Consider the following 24,419-nt stretch of genomic DNA (forward strand, 5'->3'; position numbering starts at 1 on the left):
TACAATTTCGAAAACTAACTTTCAAAACATTTTTTTCATTAAAGAAAAGCCTACACATTACTACTGCTACTACCAAAGCGGCTCCATATTTTTATACAGCTTTGCTTCTACCAAAGCGCTTGAAGAGGCTCTGCAAGCATTTTGGCTACTACTGTCACAAAGGAAGTTATTTAAGTCTAGTCAAGTCAGGCTATGGTTTGTTTACTGTTTACAAAGTTGCTTCTGATTATAATCCACGTGAATAGATGATCAGTTTGTGTGTATGTGACCATGGCTCGGTTTCATTCCAATATTAACTCATTAACGGGAAATTGTGATGCCATGAATGATCAGAGATTCTCATCTCATTACCCAATTAACAATCAAGTGAACTCGAACCTCAATATTTCCATGATCCGACCGTTTCGTGATGGTGGACAAGCGTCCTCAACGAACTTCAACGATAATAGTTCATTTCCTCGACCTCCGGTGATGCCCAATATTCCAACTTACACTGGGCTACAACCACCACCACCTCCCCGGTTTTTCAATGTTCCGCCGCCACCTATATTTAATAGTAACTCAAACTTTTGCCCACCTCCTCAGTCGCAAAGCTCCAGCTTGGAACAGTACAATTTTTATTCTAGCCAAGCGCCTTGTGCAAGTATTCAGCCAGGAGTTTCTGCAAGTGCTGCCGTTGCGCCTCATAATCAACCATATACTGCTCAAAATCTGATTGCTAACTACTCATCTTTTAACTCCGGGGGACAAGACTCCACCCAATATCCCTCTATGGCAGTAAGGAGCGAACAAACTCGAAATCAAAGTTTAATGACGGGTGATCTGATAAGAAGTAACAACAAAATTTCTCAACGTGTCTCTACAATACCACAAGCGCAACATCCAACTTTTCAAAACCAGACTTCTAACATGCTACAGACTGTATCAAATTCAAGAAATGCTGGTGGAATACCTATAGAGAATAAATTTACATCTAATTTTCATCAACCTCAACCCTTGATGAACTTTCCTCCACCACCTTTTCCTATGACGTTGTTGCAAACCCAACCCTCTAACGACATGCAACCTAAAAATGCTGGTCTATCACACATGCCTTTGATGAACTCTCAGCCCGATAATGATATTTGTTCGTTTTCATTGGTTCCAAGTGGTGCATCTACTCCTATTACTGATGTTCCTTTAAATTTGGAAGAAAGTCGCTTACACAGACTTTTACAAAAATATGTTGATAAAGGAGAAGCAAAACATGAATCAAAAATCACAGTAAGCAGTACATATTGTGATCATGCTAAAAACTAGATTAGCTAGTAGATATAGGGTTTTTTTTGTCCAATGTGATCAATTGATTTTAAGCCTACAGTTTGCACTTGGCTTTACAAACTGACATATTTTAATGAACCAGTCTTCTAAGCCTGACCAATATGTCGTTTTTTTGAGCAATTTTACCATTTACCAACTTTCAATTTTATGGACTAGCTCTTCAAGTCTGTTCAAGTTCATAAAAATAAGCTATGACTGTAGTGAAATTATCGGCTATTTTATTGTTTCCTTAAACAATAAAATAGCAACCGTACATTGTTTGAATGTAATATAACCTAACAAAGTTCATCCATTTTTTTTTGTAATAGGTTGCAGAATTCCGTGCTTCTCTTGCAGCTGCTTTTGATGTTTTGAACCAGCTTTCACACTGTAAAGAAGAGTTGGAGACCTGTATTGATACCAACGAGAAAACTTGGAAAACCAAAGTTAAACATATTGTTACACTGCAAGTACGAAAAAAACCTTACTATATGATAAATTGTGATTATTAATGGATTGTAATTTTCTTTTATAGTCTTAGATGAAAATCATTATTTGTATGATTGTATGATGCTATTTTTATGAATGCAATAATTTTTTTGCCAAGATTATACAAAAAAAATTATTATTCAATCAAAAATTACAGTATTTGTTGAATGAATCACATCAGGAAATCATATAACATTTTGACATGATCGGTTGCAAGTAGCATCTATGGTAGGATCTCCCAAATCTCTGGACACCCGTAATCCAGACACTTCAGCTGGGGGCGAGGGGGGGGGGGAACTTTCCATCTGGAGATTTTTGATTATTTTCTTTGCACAAATTCTGTTCAGACTTTTTCTAATACTTCAACCTTTTTATTTCTTATTTGTACTACTTATTTTTTCTGTCCACTGTTAATTTCAGACTTCTGGGAAGTATCCACTGCTGTGGTTGAGTGGTCGTAGTGACGGACTCGCATCGTGAGTATCCGAGTTTGAACCCCACTGTCACGACAGTGGTGGTCGGCTGAAGTTGGTTTCTTGTGGTTCTCAACTTTGAGGTGCAAATGTGAGCCAATCTCCCCATTAAAAAGTCTCGCCATAGAGAGCAACAGGCCTACAATGATAGAATAATCAATCATTACACTTCACTCATAGTTAGAAAAGCTGGTGGCAGATGGAGCACTACATATAACAAGCACTACACAGAAACAAACTTCACGTCAGGTTTCACCACATGTACATGCACGTTCCAACATGTACCAATTCGTTAGAGGTTCTGCAGAGGAATATGAACGAGGTGCATGTGTGTTTTAGTAGTAGTAGTAGACTTCTGGGAAGCAATGATGGCATCTGTGTATCTCAATGAACGTGATTGGTCTGAAAACCAGCTTTGATCAAAAGAATTTTTCTTCCTCCATTTCATTTTGTTGTGCCTTATAGTTAATCTTTGTGTTTTAGAAGTTGTCCAGTGTTATATTTTTGCCCGTGATCAATCAATTTTAAGTAAAGTGTGGGAGAGAATCAAACTTTTGAAAAAAGCTAGAAAATGCAGAACACCAGTACCAATGTTATAGATTCACCAGTGTCTAGATTATTTGTTGCTATATGCATATATATTGCTTTATTAAATTTTTTTTGAAGGAAAATATTAATCAAAGTGCTCAAGATATATATTACTGCTTTATGAATATGAAAAATTAGGAAATAAGTAAAAGTGGATTAGTTTTAAACTCTCTGTATGAATTTGAACCAGTCATCTCAGCATTGGTGCAATACTGAAAACCAGCTTTGATCAAAAGAATTTTTCTTCCTCCATTTCATTTTGTTGTGCCTTATAGTTAATCTTTGTGTTTTAGAAGTTGTCCAGTGTTATATTTTTGCCCGTGATCAATCAATTTTAAGTAAAGTGTGGGAGAGAATCAAACTTTTGAAAAAAGCTAGAAAATGCAGAACACCAGTACCAATGTTATAGATTCACCAGTGTGGTGACTACACTGGTGATTCCCACACTGGTGAATCTATAACATTGGTACTGGTGTTCTGCATTTTCTAGCTTTTTTCAAAAGTTTGATTCTCTCCCACACTTTACTTAAAATTGATTGATCACGGGCAAAAATATAACACTGGACAAATTGAAAATATTGGGAAAAGGTTGCTCACCAGCTCAATGTTCTAAGACACTGTTGAATATTATCAAGATTTTTCCAAATATGGAGGTTTGGTTGCAACTTTATGTCTGTGCATTTGGGTATACCCAGCATCAGAGTATACTGTCGTAATATGAGACATCATGTCCATATGAATACTCAGGATAGGTGAGAAGTCTTGGACACATTTTAAAAATTAATAAGAAAACCCAATTGACAGAGAAAGGGGCCAACTATACCTTATTATGGCCTAAAGTTTTTTGGATAAATTAAAAAAAAAAGATGTTTTACTTGCAGATAGCGCTGTATCATGAAAAATTCAACATTATATCGACCTCGGCTTCCAGATTTACTATCATTGATTTCTTCTTAAGGGAGATATGTTGACAACAAATTGTATGTGTAACCACCATCAAAGAACTGAAGACCAGAATCAGGAAGTGATCACACAATCAATGTTAGCAGATACATAGGTTGAAATTGAGTATCATTTAGGTGTAAAAAAACTACAAAGGATGCTCATATTCAAATGCAGTAGTTTTAAGCAACACAAATTGTTCGAAATATTAACTATGCACTGTTTGTGTCACATTTTATGTGCAACATTCTGACATTTTTAAACAATAAAACGCCATCTGTGAGTGAAATTTTGAACTATTTTTTTATTCATAAAAAAACAAAACTGAAAATCTCTAGGCCATGATAAGTATTTAAGTGCAAAGTTCACCTTTCTATGCCAATTGCTTCGTTTTTAATTAATTTTTAAAAGGTGTTCAGTACTTCCCACCCACCATGTATATAAAAATTTCTATTTCATGATTGACTGTTCAAATGATTGAAGGAAGACATGCTGCGAAATAACTGATGATATTTCATTGATTAACATTGGTTTGCCTTTAACTTTGAAATATCACGAGAATGTTAAATATTCTTTTCAATATTACACAAACAGCACACCTGAAAATCTCCAGCATGAAACAAAATAATATAGTTTGGTTTTTTTTCATCTCAGGATCAATTATGTGAGATTTGCGAGAAGTTATCAGATCCTGAACAAATACAGTTTGTCATGGTGAAACTTCAGAGAATAATGAAGAGAAGGGTCAGTACTGTGAATTTTTCTTTCTCCTGCAATCAAACCAATACTTATATTTCTGTACTCAGATGGCAAAATGTAACAAGTAACTTTTTGGAAATTTCACTAGGGAAAATTTGTAAATGATATTTTGTAAAAATGTGATACTGTGGCTTTTTGACTTATTGTGATTTGCCTCCGTTGGTCATTCATTTGATCATTTTTGTCGCACCACGATCATTTTCTGCACACAAGGGCCAACCTACAATTTATTGCTGATTCCAAATGGCAGGCTTGTTTTTTTATACTCACTGAGAGGTTGGTGCGCTAACCTGCAATAGCAATTTTTTCTGTGGTCACGTCACTGTTTTTATTGTATCCCTGTGTCAGGAAAGTTTTCTGACAAGGACAAACCAGGTATCGAACTCGCAACACCTCTAAACATCCTTTGGTACTTTGGGCGAGTATCTTATTGACCTGCGCTACCATGCCCTGCCTCCGTTGGTTCATCATAAACTAAAAGAGATGGACGAAATTTTGTGACCTTCCCTAATTTTGATGAATGAGACTCCAGAATGCAAACAACTCAATTTTTTGGGAAAAGTGACTTGTGACATTTTACCATCTGACCATATTTGATCACAGGATTTGATGCATAATACAATTTATTCACATTTACTAAATAAATTTCTTCAAATTTTATTTTGTGCATTATAAGTTTATCAGCAGAGTTGATAAAAATTGATTAAAAAAAAAAACAAATTTGATTTTTTTTACTTAAATAAAAAAAAATTAATTTGATTTTTTTTGATTCAGATTGGATTTTTTTAAAAATTTGAATCCAAAATTTACTAATTTTTAATTCAACGTTTGAAATATTAGCTTATTAGAGGTATCAAACAGTTTTATAACAGTCATAGTTTTCATTTTAACTTTTAGACAATATTAGGCTCTAAAGTTCTTGCTTTGAAAAAAATTCCATTATCATGTTAAACTACTAAAAATCCTTCCATTTAGCATACCGATGACATCTATGATTATCATTCTATGTTAAAAACAGTAATGAAATTTTTACTCAATAAAAAAAATCAAAAGCACGGTCGTATATGCAACTAATATTATTGATTATTAATTTAACCAAATTAAATATTTAAATATTCTGGAGTAATATCTTTATAACATATTGTTGTGATACCATAAAGTCTTCCTTGAAAAACAACTACACTTTGAATGTAGAAAAACGTTTGTCACAAGCTGTGAAAAAATTTCTCTACACTGTAGCATAATTGAAAAATCATGGAGGGTAAGAACTAGAGTTGTGAAGTTTTTATTATTATACTTTTGGAAAGAAAAATTCCTAGAAACAAGCAAACTAGTTTCTCAACTACGACCATTATTCTTATAGATAGTGTATTTATTGCCTACTTCCTCAAAATGTCTAGTATAATGGAATGCACTAGATGTTTTGAGGAAGTAGGCAATACATAATAAATTGAGGAAGTTGGTATGCCCCCCATAAAGGTGGGGCTGACATGGCTCCAGCCCTGGGGCCCAGGACAATTACTATCATTTTTTTGTTTTTTCATGCTATAAATTCACTATAGAAGCGCCCGTGAAAAGTTTGGACCTCGCTAAAGATCCAAGCCCAGGGGCCCTGCTCCAAAATGCTGGGGCCATGATTCCATTCCATATATATATAAAAATCTTGTTTATACAGTTGACACCCTCTTTAAGAACTTTACTCTCTCCATGGGGAAGAAAATTCTTGGCAGGACTCTAGAAACCTCTTTCTCTAAAATCTTAATTTTCTGAGAATACCTGAATTAATTCCACCAACATGATTGTGAAAAAAAAACCAATACAAACCTTTCATTACATTTTTTTAAATATTAATTATTGTGTGAATAATTAAAATACACACCTTACCATATATTTATTTCTATTGCATCACACAAGTTGAAAAAAAGCATGTTATTCAAAATTGTTTGAAAATCAAAAGTATCATATTTAAAACAGTGATTTTTAAAAAAAAATCTTGATTTAAATCAGAATTCAAATTGAGATACTCTTTTTATGAGTGGCTCTACAAGTTTATGAGGGTCTTGGTGATTAAATTGATGACAATAATTCATTTCAGGAAAGAAAAAGACAACAGAAATTGAATCAAGCTCTGGCTAAGAAACAAGAAGAGCAGAACAGGGCAGAAAAGCACAGAGAAGTTGACAGGTGGTACGATGGTCTGAAAGAGAAAAATGAACAAGCTAAACGAGTATGTACCGTTTCAGTTTAATTTACTAAATTTTTAATTATTGTCTCTTATGATCTATGGTTTATGCAATACTAATACAGTGATACCTCAGCTAACAAAGATAATTTATTCCAGATTCATATTCATTAGCCGAAACACAATTTTCCACAGGTCTGTAAGGAAAATTATTTAATTGGTTCCAGAAACAGCTTAAAATTTGAAAATAAGTTTCATAAAAACACTGAGAAGCTCTGTAAAAAAATACAAAAACTAACAGAAGGCAGTGGTTAAAAGACTTCACAATGGGATGAAGGTGAAATTTAAAGGAAGTTGAGAAGCTGAACATGTATTTATTTCACACTATGAATGCTATACAGAGCCATAGTGAAAAAAGTGTATGAGGTGGTGTGCTATATATGTGGTGCACTTAACTCATTTCTCTCTCACATAGACATGTAGATGGAAGAGATAAGTTTCTAGAATGTCCACATTATTTAGTGCGGTATTAACCTCCTCTATACCAGGGATGTACATGCGTACATCTTTGTGAACTTGAACATTAATACCATGAACGTAGGTGCAAACCTGAGAATAAAATTACAATAAAGCAAATCAGCATTGTTGTGGTTGCATAACATGAACATTATGTCTTCCATTTGGTCATGTGAGATAAGGTTTTCACATTTTGTAGATTTTTTAGCATTCAACATTTTGTGGCAAAGCACTTAGCTCATTTGCAGTATAAGATTATACTGCATTATGTAATTGACATATGTAATTGAAATACTTTGCCATGTAATGTTCAATTACCTCTATTCCCCCATACTGCTTACCATATTACCCTGCATTAAAATCATTATGAAAAAAAAATTTCTACAGTTCAGATATTTTCAGCGAGCTAATCTCGCATCCTGGGCAGTTACAGCTCCGGCTTGCCTGGCGTAGAAGGAGTTAAGAGTCGTACCATATCCACGGAAATCATTCAAGTCAGGCTTTTTTAAAATATATTTTTCAAATGCATCTTCTCTTAGCCTAATTATTCATTTCACATGAAATGGTTCAAAATCTTTCAGAAAAAGAAAGAGGTGTATGCAGAAGGCAATTCTGTGGCTGAAATAAATTAATCAAGCTCCAGTGACAGTTACTCATTGGATTTATTTTGATTAGCACATAAATTCAGCTCATGATAGGGCTGTTTTATGTTAGCACATGCATCCATATAGACTAAAATGTATGTCAGCTAAATCTGTATTCATTTTTTAAGGCAAAAAAATGGTGAAAAAAATCTTTGCTAACTAAAAAATTCGTAAGCCAGGGTGTTCATTAGCTGAGGCATTATTTTATTGTTAAACCACACATGCATCTCAGAAACGTTTTTCAGAGAAATTTCTAATGAATTGGTTCATGCGTGGAAAGTGTTCTAAGTATAAGTGTGTACTTGTCTTAGAAGATGCATTGATGCTGTGGGCAGGGTAGTCTTAAGAGTGTTATGGGCCCCCGGGCCAAGTGGTTTTTTGGAGGCCCTACCTGGTAAATCCTAGAAAATTTCAACCGTATCTCATTTTTGTGAGGCCCCTCTTCTCGTGAGGCCCCCGGGCCATGCCTGGGTAGGCCCATGCGTTAAGACAGCACTGGCTGTGCAGTCATGTAAGCATCATGATGAGCTCTCATCGTGATGTCCCTGGTTCTATTCTGTGCTGGTGGTTTTCAAATACTTACTGATGTTCAATTACTGAGGCTCGGACCTAAAGCTGATCTTCCATTCAAAACTTTCTTCATTAGAAATTCTTCAGAGAATGTCACAAGATGCGCATGTGATTTAGTAGTAATAGTAAAAGACGTATGTTCAAATAGGATTCTATGGGTTTGCTTATGAAGAGGATGCTGAGAATTTCTTTTTGTTAAAACTGAGGCTATTGAGTAAATACATTTGGGAAATTCTGTTGTACTTCATATGTGCACAAATTGCAGTTGTGGGGGGGACACAATCTGACTATCCCATTTCAGAATTTTATCCCCAAAGCAATTTAAAAATATTCTGTAATGTCAAGTTTAACTAGATATGTGAATAAAAAAGAATCAAACCTTAGATGTTTGTTGATATTCATAAACACTTTTGTATCAGATAAAATAATTTGCATTGATTTCATTCTCTCTTTTTATTCATGTTTGGCCCTAGAATGAATAATTTATGTAGAAAGCAAATATAATTGTGTATGAAGTTGCAATGCTTCTAAAAAAATAGGTTTGACCTTTTTTTTTTATAATTTAAAGTCATATTTCACATGCATAAAACTTGGTGTTTTATGGAATAAAAACGAAATCAGTTCCATCCATATTTATGTAGTTTTTAACAAAGGTTCTCTTAATTTTATGTATATGATCTTTGTATAGGAAGGAGAAATGAAAAAAGAGGCTGACAGTATTCTTTCAGAAGTTAGGAGAAAAATATATGAAGCAAAGCGCACTGTAGAAAAGCTCAAGATATTTGAAAAGCTTAGACAAGCTAGGAGAGAAAATGCTGTCAAAAAAGGTATACATTTAGTCTCAAAACATGAAAATTCAAAATAATATGTACATTTATTTCCAAATAATTATTGGAATCGATGTTTGAGCACTTAAAAGTTTACCTTCATTACAAAAAATATAGAAAAAGAGGAAAAGTCTTTAATTAGGTCAATTGAAGCTTCTAAGGCAATTGAGAAAAATTTTAAGTGAATCAGAAAAAAAAATATAACTCAAAAAACAGCCGATAGGGGGCACTGACGTACACAAGTCAATGAAAAGATACGCAAATAACAAACAGAATGCCTCCAAATCATTTATTACAGCAGTATGTGTTCCACATGACTGCCACCATGGGGATAACACATTGCAGGCAAGTTACAAATCCAGCAATGGCTGAGTGCAGCAGGTGCACATACACAGTTTACAATGGTGAACTGGTTGTGGATTAGGAGCGCAAGTTCTTATAACCGTCTCATTTGCATATTTTCACCAAATTTGCTCGTACCAGTGCCACCTATCGGCTGTTTTTGAATTTTTCCCTATTTAAAAAAAATTCCCATGACCTAGCAATGTTAACCCTGCAAACTGTTTTTTATTTTGGTTATTTTTCCTGTTCTTATTCATTTTCAAAGTTTCTACGGACTTTTTGCCCAGCCTGCATTCAAATTTACAAATACCTTTAAATAATAATACAGTAAAACCCCTCTTAACAGTCACTCCTTTTTTATGGTCAGAAAATGACAGCACAAGTTCTAATATTTGATTCACTCTTTCGCTACCTTTCAATGAAAGTTTAGCTTGAAATCCATTATGTTAGGCAACCTGATGTCAATGATTTTCTGGTTGTACTCCTATATGCTTCTTGATTTCATGCTGTTTAAATGGCCAGCTCTAGTAATCACTCTATTACTAAGAGGAAAGATTCCGAAGAGAAAAAAATTGTCATTGAATGCAGTTGAAAATGTAAAATGGAAGTTCATGCTCTTTGCAAATTAAAATTCAATGTCAGGAGGATACCAAATTGTTCCATTTTGAAGCAGAAGGAATGTTGAAGAGAAAAATTGCTGGAAAAACTAAAATCAAGCTATAAAAAATAAATTTCTGAAGACAGAAGGACTTGCCATGAACACAGTTGTGTATGATTGGGTTGTTTTAGCAAGAAGCTATCTATTCTACAAGAACCCTGTATTACCCTATTCTACAGGAAAAAGCTTGGAGCTGCAGAAGAACTCAGACTCATCAACTTTAAGCTTCTATAGGTTGGTTGGATTGTTTTTGTGTGCTTCACAAAATTGTATTTAAGAGGAATCTGCTGATGTCAATGAAGCGTGCGTAGAGTAAAAAAAACCCTAAAAGTGGTTGAAAAATATTCAGCCAATGATATATACCAGAAGTGGTCAACAGTTGGCCAGCAGTCAATGATTGAAGGAGTTCAAATACTCAGCAAAATTCACCAAGCGTTGATTGATTAGTTTTTGCAAAATATGTAAATTCAGTATATGAACTTTGTATTATATTTCTTTTGTAATTTTAATTGTTTAATAATTATGTACTTTCATGAAACTTTAAATTCATCGTATATTGTCAGAATTTTGTTCATTTGTTAACAAAGAACCAATTTAGTTATTGTTAATACTGTATTTTACATTTTCAACAGGAACCCCCTATGATGTTGTCACCTCTCTTTTAAGGACAGTTTTTTTTGTCCCATGAGTGTCTGCAAAGGAGAGGTTTTACTGTAATATTTACTGGTTTCCGATAAAACATTGCTTAAAATTCTGTAAATTTTTTCAGATAATAAATGTCACAATCAAATTCTACAAGTGAACTGAAACTAAAAGTAAGGAGAGATTCTAAGCAATCCACTTTTTTAATGAAGTATCTTTTGAGGAAGATATAATTTGCTATTTTAAAATTCAGGATTATACTGTAAGAGCTGTATGAATTAGTGAGAATTCCTAAACAGTATTGTGTTTTAGTCAAGCATGTGTGCAAGTCATAAAAAAGTTATAAAAACCCTTTGTAAATTTTCACTTGAACCTCAATTATAAATTATTCCAAAATAAATATCTATCAATTTGCATTGAGTAATCCAAGAAAAAAATATTCATAAATTGCATAAATTTTTTTACAGGGAGGAGGGGGGGGGGGGTAGAGGTGGCACACACTGCCCCTGGTGTTTAGGGGGTGGAAAATTTTAGGAAAAAAGCAAAAAAGTACCATTATAAACTCATTAAATTTTATAGCGGAGGTTGGGGTGACCAAATCATGTTTGATCCCCCCAACAGAAGTCTCAACTATCGCCCTGCAATGCCATATTTTTTTGTTGTTATTTAGGTGTTGGTTTCAAGTAAAACTATAATAATTAGGATTTTAATGTATTACATCTTCAGGGATGTTCATTCTACCAAAACATGACAGAAATTTTGAAATAAAAATTTCAAACATGAAAGATGTCATACAGAAGCAATTGGTTGACTATGAAGCTGAAGAGAGAGCCTTGAAAGTGATGTTAGAAACTGAGCAAGAAGGTCAGAGAGAAGAAGAGGCTAGTTGGAGAATGAAGAAACTGGAAGAAATTCAAAACAAGAAACACAAGAAGATCCTGTCTTGTCTGTTTGGAAATTCAGGTACAAGTATAATATTTGATTAAGAATAAATGCTAATGCTCACCAATGAATGTAATAGGACTCTGTAATGAAATTTTGTCATTTCAGAGACGAAATGGTTTTCTAAAATTCAATTTAGGCTAGACCAGGGAGTGACAAAAAAAAAACAATGTAGAGCATGTGCAAGAATGCGAGCATCCAAAAGAGTGACCTACAGAATGTGTGATCATGTGAACAACCAGATGGTTGATTTAGAGCATGTTAGTGACTTAAATATTATGCAAGCATGTGAGTGACTAGAGGAGTACACAAGCTTTGGGGGGGGGGGGGTCCCAGTGCATTAAATTTGAGGAATGAGTGGTCAAGAAACTTTGAATAGAATGGCAGAAGGGCAGCAAAACTATTAATCTGCATCTGCCATTGCACATCGATAAAAGAACACTGATAAAACAAATCTGAATATGTTTGATTGATACTGAGGTAATTTTCACATAGTTGTCATTGCTTTGAAATAAATAATGTTTTACATTTCTCTATTAAGTGTGCCCCAATTTCATCAAGAGTAATGTCCTAGAATAATTAAATTCAAACTTGCCAAGCAATAATGAACTGTTGTTCGGGCGATCGACTTACATTACAAGATTGATACATTAGGAGACACGAAAGTGTGATGTGGGAACTACTTGTTGACTAGGTGACTCACTAGAACAATGTTTCTTTAGCTGCTGACAATGTCTGAGAGTTCGCGGATCGTTTACAGCTTCAGCCTCAACCTTACTGATTAGATGTTGCTGTATGGCATCTGCAAGTGACTGGTGCCTCTGAGCATAAGCGTGGACTTGCTGTCCTACCACTGAGGGCTGTTAAGCGGGCTATAGCCCAGAGTGACAAATTTGAGGAATATGTGGCAAAGAAAATTAGTAGGATTGGTGAAGGGTGGCAATATTGTTATATTCCACCATAAATCAGCCTCTGCACAGAGAGCTAGGGACTAGGTCAGTGAGTGACCAAAAGAATTTGCATGCTGGTGAGAGTGTGCAAGCATGTGAATGACCAATAGTGTGCAAGCATGTGAATGACCAATAGTGTGCAAGCATGCGAATGACCAATAGTGTGTAAGCATGTGAATAACCAATAGTGTGTAAGCGTGTGAATGACCAATAGTGTGTGCAAACATGTGAATGACCAAAAGTCACCAAGAGAGCAAGGGTCAGCGAGTGACAAATAAGTGAAGTGTAAAGGTTTGGACACTACGGTACCTGTAGCACCATTAATGTGGGTGCAGGATGCAGACCAAAAAGGATCTCACCAAGGGGTTGGTGTGTTAGTCGCTCAGCCATGGACTTCCGCAGATTTGAAGAAATTCCCTGACTGAACGTCTAGCGCATTAACCCATTGCAAGATCTTTCTTTGTCTGCATCCTGCGCCCACATTTATGGAGCTACAGATACTGTTCAAATGCCATTTATGTTTTTTGACATCCTGATTATTTTTGCAATGCATAAAAATTGTGGTTGCCATTTAAATTTTTTGAAAATTTTTCATTGTGCCCATAATGCAAGAGCTAGGGTTTCGTTTTTATCACATCCTCAAGCACATATTCTGAAATACCTATATCCCGAATTTCATCCATATTCGTTAATTTTTGCGGGCACTAGGGGTTCGTACGTCGGCTAAGTTGTTTTCATATCACCCTGTACATGCACCTTCTTTGTTTTGGTAGGGCAGATAATTTAGAATGCTGAAATTATGTCATCTAATTCATACTGAATGAGTTACATAAACTGTGCAAAATTTGTAGAAAAAGATTTTATTCACGCATAGAAACAAATTTAACATTGATCTTTTTTTTAGGCATGCATATAGAATATTTTTAGAAATTAATTATTATTATTTTATGTTCATATGAGGGCATGGTAGACCAGGTCAATAAGATAATCGCCTAAAGTACCAAAGGATGTTTAGATTTGTCATGAGTTTGATACCCGGTTTGTCCTTGTCGGAAACTTTCCTGACACACGGGTACAACAGAAACGGCGACATGACCACAGAAAAAGATTGCTACTGTTGAGAGTCCCATGTCAAGGGGTTAGCGCACCAACCTCTCGATGAGTATAGAAAAAGGCTGCTGTTTTTGGAATAGGCAATAAATTGTGTCATCCTGGTCTAATTAGCTCTCCTTTGCAGAAAATGACCATGGGGTGACAAATATGATCAATATTCATATGATTAATTTTGTGCTTATCTTCTTTCCCCCAGGACCCTCAGCTTTAATGGTTTTGGATAGTTTTAAATGGTTTTTAAAATGATTCTTTTTTTCAAGTAGAAACCTAAGGCATACATAATGTGTACCAACCTAACTCGAATGATCCTAGTAAAGATATTGACCCTAATTAATTAATTAAAAAAATAAAGTTTTCTTTTTAAGGAGCATTTTTCATATAATAAACACAAAATTAATCAATTTCTTTTTTAAAAATACTTTTGATTCAGGGATAAAGGGGTTATTTGAACTCAAGCATATCATACAACATACAGTAGAACCTCTCATAATAGATAACCAGTCAGATGACGTTACCCCTCTTTTAAGGCCAAATAATAATTTCCCTTGTATAATAAAGTGTACATTTCACACCCCTCATTAACGGTCGCCCCCCTTTTATGGACAAATTTTTTGTCCTGCCAGTGTCAGCAAAAGAAAAGTTTTATTGTATTACAGATACAGCATATATGATCATACGATAAAATCTCTACGTGATGCTTTTCAAGAGACTAGAAAAAATCGTCATTATAAAAAATTTAGTGCTATAGATGGAATCTAATTAATCTACATCATCCCTATAGGAAATCTATTGGATCAAAAGTAATAGTAGTTTTTATTCACGATTATATTTTTATATAGAAGTTTCACTGTGTATACAAATTCAGATACCAAGAATATGTGCATATTTTTTATTCAGAAAGATAAATGGTGAATTTCCTAAAATATCTGAAATATATTTTTTTCTTTATTAGATCCTCCTGTGAACAGCCCATTGTATTACTTCTGGCAAAACTACAATATTGCCAATACAAGCATAGAAAACTTAGTTAAAATCAGGTATGCACTGGCTAAATGTCTCAGTTTTTAAAGTTACGAACTACAGAAATCATTGTTCTGGCAAAATGTTGATGTTCATAAAGTAATCTGTTGTAAAATTGTCTAATTCAGTCGTGTGTTTTAGGTGGGGATTATTCTATAAAAGTTTGACGAAGTTCCTTTATAAAAATTTTTTTTTTTTTATAAAACTTAGTTTGTAAACATGATTTTTATTTTGTTTCTCGAAATTCTTGAGTAGCACTTGTAATCCTTCATCAGGATAAAGTAGTTTTGCTTGAGAATGTTTCTGTGAACTGTGCTAGCCAACTGTGCATTCACTAATAGTGCAATATTCACTGAGATATCTGAATTCAAAAAATAGAGAAAAGTTTGGTAAAGACAGGATAAAGGGGGATAACTTCCCATTTATCTGAGTTCTACATGTTATTTGGATACTTTTCCTGGAAGTACACCTGTAGAATCAATGGTTCACAAGTGAAATGTGGTGCATGCTGATAGCTGGAGCCCAGATTATATACACTAAAAAGTGGCAAAATATGCACTTAAAAATGCAAAAATATGCACTTAAAATGCAAAAATATGCACATGTAGATGCAAAAATAAGCACCTAAAATACAGAATGTGCACTTTAATACCAAAATGTGCACTTAAAATGTGCACTTAAATGTGCACGTAAATATGCATTAAAAGCCCCAGAATATGCATTAGAAATCTTGAAAAAGTCAGAAATTCCGAAATATGTATAAAAATGAGAAAATATGAATTAAAAAAATCACCATGCAGAACAAGCAGATGTGTTTTTAAAATGCATCTTTTCTATTTTGCATATGTATTCATTTACAAAAATATTCCCATATATATATATATATATATACCACATATGCAAATATCTTTTACATATTTTTATTGAGGCATTTTTTAATTTTCAGTTTGTTGTAGCTGCTCAATAATGAAATAGCAGTTTCAAAAGAATTTTGACACTATTTCTGAGAAATAGCCTTACAATTAAACGGTTGATGTTCATAAAATACTTTTTAAATATGTATTAATTCAATAAATTTCACCTGCGGGGAAAAAAACAATGTTATGAAAATATTATGAACAATATTTGAAAAATTATAAAAAAAAATTTTGTGACCTTAAAATATATCTTCAAAAATATGCACTTATAATAAAAATTCTTTGATTTTATGCATTAATGTTAAAAATGGCTGAAATATGCATAAGCACTTGCATATAATCCGGGCTCTATGTACCCTGTATAAGAAACATCATTTAAACTAGAATTTCTGCGACCACCTCTTCTTACCAAATGAAAAACAACTGTTATAATTCTTCTACTGAAATTTGTGAACGGTTCTTGGTTAATGTGCCGCATAAAAAAAGCAGTACAATATTACTGAATGATTTATAAAAAATAATATTTGTTAGTTTATTATGCTTGTCTCCATATTTTAACAGTGTTGTTTGGGTTTTGTAAAAAGCATTGGTAGAAATTTGTCAAGTCCAAGTACTCCTTGGCTTCCAGTAACTGTAATCAAAAAGGTCATAAAAGCCAATTATGACTGCAAATTTTTACAATATCTAAAGAAAAACTGTTAAAATTTCAAGGCTAACATTATGATTCCATTATTATATATTGTTGCTTATAAATTATTTAGTAATATCATATATATTGTTTTTTAATGCAGCACACTAATTGAGAGCTGGTCACCAATTTCAATCCAATATTTGTTATTTTTAATCGATAGGTGGCGGCATAGGTTTTAGTTTAAATGATGCTTTCTATATAAAGGGTACATAGCTAACAGCTGGCACCACAATTAACTGTGCAAACCATCAATCCTAGAGGCATACTTCCTGTTAGAAAAAGTATCCAAATTATGTGTGGACCTCAGATACATCATTCCTATTGCAAAGGGTTGTATATATAGTTATTAAAAAAAGAAATTAACTATTTATATAGACATCTTGTGCTCAAAACCCCAATTATAAAGTTGTTATTTTCACTCTCCTGAGTCCAACAAAAGAAATTCCACATTTCTAAATGTGGATACCTAAGAGCAATATTCACTGAAATATTTAAATTCAAAAAATGGAGAAAATTGGCAAAAAAAAAAAAAACCAGCATAAACTTATGAAAAAATTCTTTTTTCCTGATTTATTTATCATTCAGTTTTTCCTTAATTTCCTTAATTTTCTCAATTTTTTGAATTCAAATATCTCAGTAATATTGCACTTAGAAATATAGAATTGTTTTAGTTGGCCTCGATAGAGACAGAGCAACAACTTTCTAATTGGGTTTATGAGCACAGGGTGTCCAATTAAAAAAAAATATATACTTTTTAATTTTAATAACTATACACCTTCTTGCATTAGAAATGACGTATCTGAGGCCCTGACATTATGCAGATATTTTTTCTAATTTAAAGTATGCTAATGACTAGGTTAATGTTATTATACCAGGCTGGTGAGCAGTTGAAAATATGGTAAAACGCATATGAAACTTTAAATCTGGCATGCTAGGTTGAAATTGTACACGTTAATCATGATTCACTGATGGCATATGGTGCACAGCCATCTTAAAATATGGATCCAATCTCGGAAGAAATAGCTATTACACTTCACTCATAGTTTGAAAAATTGATGGTAGCACTACACATGACAAGCGTTACACAAAAACAAACTTAATGTTTTGTTCACAACAAATCCAGCATGGGCCTAGGTTTTCTTCTGTCACCTACTAAAATTTCTTCATTGAGGTAGAGTGGCAGTTCATGATCTGGTTAGGAGGTGGGGGGCCTTATGTGTGAAATGTTTCACCTGCCGGTTGGATAAACAGTTTAGTGCAAAAACTAAACACTTGATGTTTGTCCTGATATATTTTAACATACTAAAAATGACATTTGCTTTAATTGATTCAAAAAGAAGATTGCTCTCAACATAACTTAGAATAGATGTAAATTTTTGAAACACTAGAAAAAATTATTCATTTATTCTGTAGTCCCTGTGGATCATCGAGAAATCTTTGGCAGAGCATAGTTTGGGAACCCTGGCAGTAAAACACTACTTTAATAAAAAATAGTTCCCTAACAAACAAATTATGGCTTTCTTTGTGGTAAAATAAATGAATATTCATTATTATGTATTATTCAACAAGTTTGAATTGGTCTTTCTTATTTTTATCGTGAGCGTATATAGTGCTGACAAAACCTTCAAGTAAATTAATTCGTTGTGCACTAAATAGTTTTTTCGAATTTTATTTTGTTTTTAGGCTTTAATTGGAACTAAAATGACCAATCAAAAAATTTACATGATAATTATTTCAATTTTTTTCATGATGTGGTAGTGAAAGGGTTGAGCTAAAGTTATTGATGACGTAGTGAACAAATTACTGAGTTATTGCTGGAGTGTCCAAGATTTTTATGCTCATCAGGGAAATTAATTTATAAGTCTGTCCCTTTTTAAATAAACATTGAAATGAAAATTCAAAGAATAATTAAATCAAAATATTTTTTCCCACTGTGTATTCATATTGCCATGAAGATGACATTTTACTTGAAAGATATCATTTCTCTTGCAGCTTATTTTATTAAAAAAAAGATTTACATGCTAAAACATTTATGTACATGCAAATCGTTCACATTAATAATTCGATTCATGTGATGTAATTGTTTATAATTTAACATTAATATTTCAACATGAAAACAAAAATAATGGTAATTTTTTTGTCACTTTCATTAAATTTTGCTATTCAAATTCTTTTTACAGACATATGTGGGATGTGCATCTAGTTTCTCCAGATAGTTTAGAAGGTAGCTGTGTTCCACAGCAATGGGTTGTACCTGAGCCGCCATCTGATGACATATGGTCTAGCCTTTTACAGAAAAACAGCTGATATGATGTGAAGAGACATAATTAAATTTATTATTTTTGCAAATGTAAAGCTTCTTTATTATAACTCACATGTGCACCCTTATTCACAGTTTTGGCCTGGGTGTTTTAAACCCAGGATTTTAGGGGAGTGATATTAAAAGAAAAACTTTTGAATTGATTGCGTGGGTGTTTCTTAGAGTGGGTAGTGCCTTTTTGCTTAAAAAGATTGTTAAATCCTTGACTTATAATTGAGAAATAAAAACGATCAATATCTGTGGATACATCATATGATGATCAAGCTTTGAGCATGTGTGTGTATTTTATCTGGCCATGAAAACCGGTTCGGTTTTCGATTACCAGTTCGTCCTTGTCAGAAAACTTTCCTGACACAGGGGTACAACAAAAAACGGCGACTTGACCGCAGCAAAAATTGCTACCGCAGGGAGTCCCACATCGAGGGGTTAGCGCACCAACCTCTCGATGAGTATGAAAAACAAGCCTGCCGTTCGGAATCGGCAATAAATTGTAGGTCCCGGTCTAATTAGCCCTCGCGTGCAGAAAATGACCGTAGTGTGACAAAATGATCAAAAATGATCATGAAAACCGGTTCTCAGTCTTAACTGGCTGTCCAGAATTGATTGAATGTAACCACCTACACAGCTTATATAATCAATTTATGATGAGCCCGACAGTGGCATCAGAGCCGGAAAGTACCCACAGTAATTTATGACATAGGTCTGAACACCCACAGAATTGGTTCAGAAATAAAAATTTCCTGCGTAAAGATCAAAATGGAGAGCACCCACAAATTTCGAACATTTCCGATGCTCCTGAAAATAGGTTTTCAATACCTAAATATTTTGTTTTGAACAATTTGATTTGAAAAATACATTTTTAAATGAAAAAGGACACTAGAAAATGATAGTCTAAGTTAAACTTTTCTCTTTTTTATTGAATTTTATTGTCCTTGCTGTCTTTGAGGGTATAGTTGTGCTTTTAATAAATAAAACTCGAAACAAGTCTGCGAGACTATTTTTGAATAGCTGAGTCAACTCAAAATTCGCTACTCTCATTGTCTTGCATGCGTTGCAGCTCCAACAGGCTTTCCAGCTCACGATTCTGCCTTAACATGGACGCTTTCTTATTCTGCAGTGACACTTGAGCTTTCAGAGCTGAGTGAATCTTCCTCATGCCCAGATGGACAGTGTCCCAGATGCTTCTTCTTCCAACCGGTAATACCGAAGAGTAAGGTGCCCAAAACTCTGGGTTTTCCCTCTCATCTACGGCGAACGTTTCTTCAAATAACCAATTCCTAGGGGCTTTGGATTTTACGCCCTGCTTTGATTTCACGTATTCCTCGAACCCTTTAGGAATGTCTTTAGCGCAAAGGATCAGCTGTCCGCTTTCGTCTTCATCGGCCACGTGAAGTAAATGCGCGGTTAGCGATTCGAGATCTTCCTTATATTTTATTCCGAGCACGTTGAAAATCGAGTTGGTCAGAATGAAAGATTCGATATTTGGAAATACCGATTTTGACACTTTGAGCATTTGTTCACCGATAAGAAACTCGAACTCTTTGCAGAAGAAATTGAGAAGCTTTTCCGTGTCCAATGGTCTTATTAATCGTATCTCACCGTTGTCGGTGGATTCAGTCGTTTCCTTGAAATTCGAGACACTAGAAGTCTCTGTATCTTTTCCCATGAAATCTCTTAATTTTTTTAAAATTTCGTCTTTCTTGCATATTCTGGTTTGCGGTTTCCAAGTCGGTAACTGGTATTCCAATGGTTGCCACTGAACTTCTAACATTTTCTCCCAAATATACCGGTCAATCTGCCTTATATGATTTATGTGGGAGAGAGCTTCTTCGGTCCTTTTCGTATGAATCTCTGAGAATCTCGACACCTGCGTGTTGTGAATTGACTTTGCTGCTGCCAAGGCACGTTTGATTTGTTCCTGGGATTTGCTGCGGCGACCCACTTCTTTCAGGTACTGTTTCTGGCTATCCTCTTCGACCTTCTTCAGGCGTCCTTTGAGTTTCGTGCTCCGATCGAAAAGCTTTATGTTGTTGCGTTTTGTTTCACAAGCCATGAACTTGCTCTCTCTAAACTGTAATTTCATTATAGCTAAGGCGTACCTCAACTTGTCAACATTCATGTAGTGGGTGTACTCGGTGTTTCTCAGCTGAGTGGAGAGCATGCGCACGCTGTTCTTAAGTTCTAATATGATTTTGTAGTTATCGTCAAGCAAGGTGAATTTTCTTCCTTGCAAAGCTTGAAGATTAGACCAGATGTTTTCCCTCAGTGCCTTGTATTTCATTTGGTCGTCTTCTTTATGGATACCTTCAATATCAAATGTGCTCATTTTACTCCGGCGCAAGGAATCAAGCACATTTTTTAGGTATCCTTCGATATTAGTCAATTCAGTTTTGCAGTGACCGTGTAAGTTGTTAACTAGCTCGTTTATTCTGTTTGTCATCACGCGAGCCGATTCATCCAGATGTCCACTCGTATCCAGGTATTCTTTCTTATTCTTTTCCAGCTGTTCACGGAGCTCTGAGATAACCAAATCTTTTTCCTTCAGAAAGTTTAAGCACTCCTCACGTTGTTTTGTCACAATTTTGTGCAACGTTGGGTTATCAGATGCACTCGAAGCAGCATGAAAGTCTGAGAGAATTTTGTTGAATTTATTTTCGTTGTCGGCATAATGTTGAGAAAGGAGTGCAACCCTTTTTCTTGAATCGTTCTCTCGAGCATTTCTCCTCGACGCTTCTTCAGTTTCCAACGACGATATAACGTTCAGTACTAACTCATTGTCAATGCTATATGATTCGTCGAGACGGTCCTGGCTCTCCTGCACCACATTTGCGATTTCTTCGCGAGTGCTTGATATTTGAAGCTGATCATCATTTTTCACGTGTTGCTCCATCTCAAATCTCGGGATTTTTCCAAGTTTTTCTGATAAGCTCAGACGAGTTTTCTGTCCAAGGAAATAGATCCGGACATGAGTGGACTACAAATCCGGGAAACTGTCCACTTCAAACACGAGTGCAACGATGTCACGCTACTAGGCAGACTGTTGCCGGAATTAGACACCATAGGATTCTAGGGTGCTAGCAACGAGAAGGTTGACTTAACTACCCCCCGATTCCGAGTCTAAACTGGTGAATTCAAAGCAGCCAGGAAGTTTTAATTTGCCTAATTTTTGCTTCAACAGCAGATATTCTAACAATACCCTCCAAAGAAAGAAAACCATAGAAGACAGAAAATTTCGAAACATTATGCAATGACCTATAAAGCAGAGTTTTCTAGATTTTTATCATGTTCAAGGCACTCTTGGAAGCTCAATTAATACTTCAATATAATTTTATTCCAAAAACACAGAATTCTTATCACAGAACGTTTTTGCAGGGCCGTAAAATTGGTTGCAGGATGCTCGGAAGATTTCGGATGTTCATTTTTCTACATCTAATTATTGTTTCCAAGGTTCCTTGAAGTTCATTGGTCTCAAGCAATTGCCCTGGTCAGGACACGACCACCTAGATATAGGTTATATAGGAGGTCGTGGTCAGGGCCGCAGCTAGGGTGGGGGGGGGGAGAGGTTGTCTGGTGCCCGGCTTCTGGGTTTCCTCTTTTTCCAGAGGGGGGGCCAAAATGGGTACTGTTCTCGTGCGACAAAGCGAGTTTTAATTTCGTCCTAGCTGCCCCATCGTAGCCACGATCTTGCTTTTAGAAACTATTTCTATGAAGCCTATCATAAGTCATTCTTTTCACGGAAATACAATTTGATTCAACCAAGTTCATTTTGAATTAAAAAAATAATAAAAAATGGTATAAATTCTATGAAGAAAACTTGCTGAATTGATAACCACAGACCCGGATGTCAGAACCCACACAGTGTCCACACACGTGTCTCTCCCCCCCCCCCCCCACCACAGTCAGAAATGAATTTCAGAGAGGGGAGACAAAGTGATAAGTCAATAGATATAACCATGCTATTCCATAAAAAGCAGTCATTTTATAAAACTTCGTGGGGGGGAGGGAGGAGAGGAGGAGGCTATGGCTTTAGATAACGATGACTATGGGGCTGGGACCGTTCAAGTATTACGTCAGAAATTTTTCAGCCATTTTTGAATCCCCCACCGATCAAAAAATAATTTTTTTAAATCAAAGTTTCGAAAGAAAATACCTTTATATGTTATTATAACCAATTTCTGTTAATTTCAATGCTATTCGAAAGGTAAGAATTCAAAATTTCTTTTTAAGAAATTCATTGTGACCCACCCTCTAAGCCATATAATGATAAAGCCTTGGCCCGTGAACCAAATGTGGCCCGGAGGGTTATCTGATGTGGAATGTCCCCTCAAACATAATTTTGTAAAAATGAACTAAGCGGCACATTTACAGATCGCTTAGGTGACCCATGGCACAATTCCAGAGCATTTAGGCGGCCCGTGGCACATTTTTCAGATCACACAAGTAAATCTGAAGATTCTAGACATATCAACGCCTGCGGATATTTTTTTCACATTCACAGATCACAAGTGACCCGCGACACAGTTCCACAACACTTTAACGATCCGTGGCACATTTAGAAATTCCTTGAGTGACAGCTGGAACAGTTTTAGAGCACTTAAGCGAACCCCCCCCCCTACATCACTCAAGTTACCCCCGGCACATACCCCAGATTACCTAAGTGTCGCGGCATAATTACGGATCACTTGAATGATGCGTGGCACAGTTCGAGAGTACTTAAGCTGCCCAAACAGATTTCTAGATCACTTGAAGGATCCACGAATTATTTAGAGATCATTAAAGTGGCTCTCTAGGAGACTTATCAGTAGGGAGATTGTTAGTTAAGGTGCCCACAAAGCACAGTTCAGGATGCCATTAAGAATATTTCATAATTTTATAAAGGGTGGCTGATGACGTAAGCATCATCCAAACCCTTCCCCCTTGTTATCAAAAGTCAGAAAATTGGAAATCGCCCCCCCCCCCCCATCGATGCTGACGTAATACTTGAATGACCACTATTCGGCCGGCTCTCTGCGAAAGTCATCATAACTGAGATCCCGCTATGACTATTATTATTACACACAATTACACAGTGCTTATCCACTTAAGTACGGAAGGGTCTGGAAGCGGTAATGAGCGACTAATGCAAATTAATTTTTTTTATGCGTGCTATTCTGGTGACGCGGAAGAAATTGGGGGAATAGTTGAAATTTTCAGCCCCATGTGACATGACAGCGCAGTGGAGTCGGAGCTGAGGATGCTCGAGCACCCACAGTATTTTGCAGCCTGTGCCCGAGCACACCAGAATTAATGTAGAAAAATCAAAAGTGTCTGCATAAAACTCAAGTCGGGCACCTACAGGTCTGACATGCTTCCGACGCCCCTGTGACAGAGAGCTCCAAGAGTGATCATATAGCTTTACAATTTTGATTTTGCTTCTTGGAATGAGTGTTTGATCATTTCTTATGCCGTTGTCATCATTAGAGTGCCACTTTACTCCCCGGTGGTGAAATTTCCAACTATCCCCTCCCCTCCGTTACCTCTTCCGTATCATCAGCT

General features: G+C 35.3%; 2 protein-coding genes across 2 annotated transcripts; one reads left to right on the forward strand and one right to left on the reverse strand.

Moving 5' to 3' along the window:
- The first annotated feature begins 174 nt into the window (after window positions 1-174).
- On the forward strand, window positions 175-19,027 carry LOC149078963 (uncharacterized). The gene is made up of 8 exons (XM_089241197.1): window positions 175-1,263; window positions 1,629-1,769; window positions 4,446-4,535; window positions 6,646-6,777; window positions 9,151-9,289; window positions 11,658-11,894; window positions 14,889-14,973; window positions 18,745-19,027. Exons 1-8 carry the CDS (start codon window positions 271-273, stop codon window positions 18,869-18,871), a joined length of 1,944 nt encoding a protein of 647 aa, XP_089097323.1. The 5' UTR covers window positions 175-270; the 3' UTR covers window positions 18,872-19,027.
- Window positions 19,028-19,902: 875 nt separating this feature from the next.
- On the reverse strand, window positions 19,903-21,774 carry LOC149078964 (dynein regulatory complex protein 1-like). Its single transcript, XM_089240473.1, has one exon. It carries the CDS (start codon window positions 21,772-21,774, stop codon window positions 19,903-19,905), a length of 1,872 nt encoding a protein of 623 aa, XP_089096599.1.
- Window positions 21,775-24,419: the final 2,645 nt, after the last annotated feature.

The sequence above is a fragment of the Pholcus phalangioides genome, unplaced genomic scaffold, assembly GCF_987345545.1.
Source record: "Pholcus phalangioides strain wild (caught in Gottingen) unplaced genomic scaffold, Ppha-v1.0 ptg000013l_1, whole genome shotgun sequence".
Lineage (NCBI taxonomy): Eukaryota > Metazoa > Arthropoda > Arachnida > Araneae > Pholcidae > Pholcus > Pholcus phalangioides.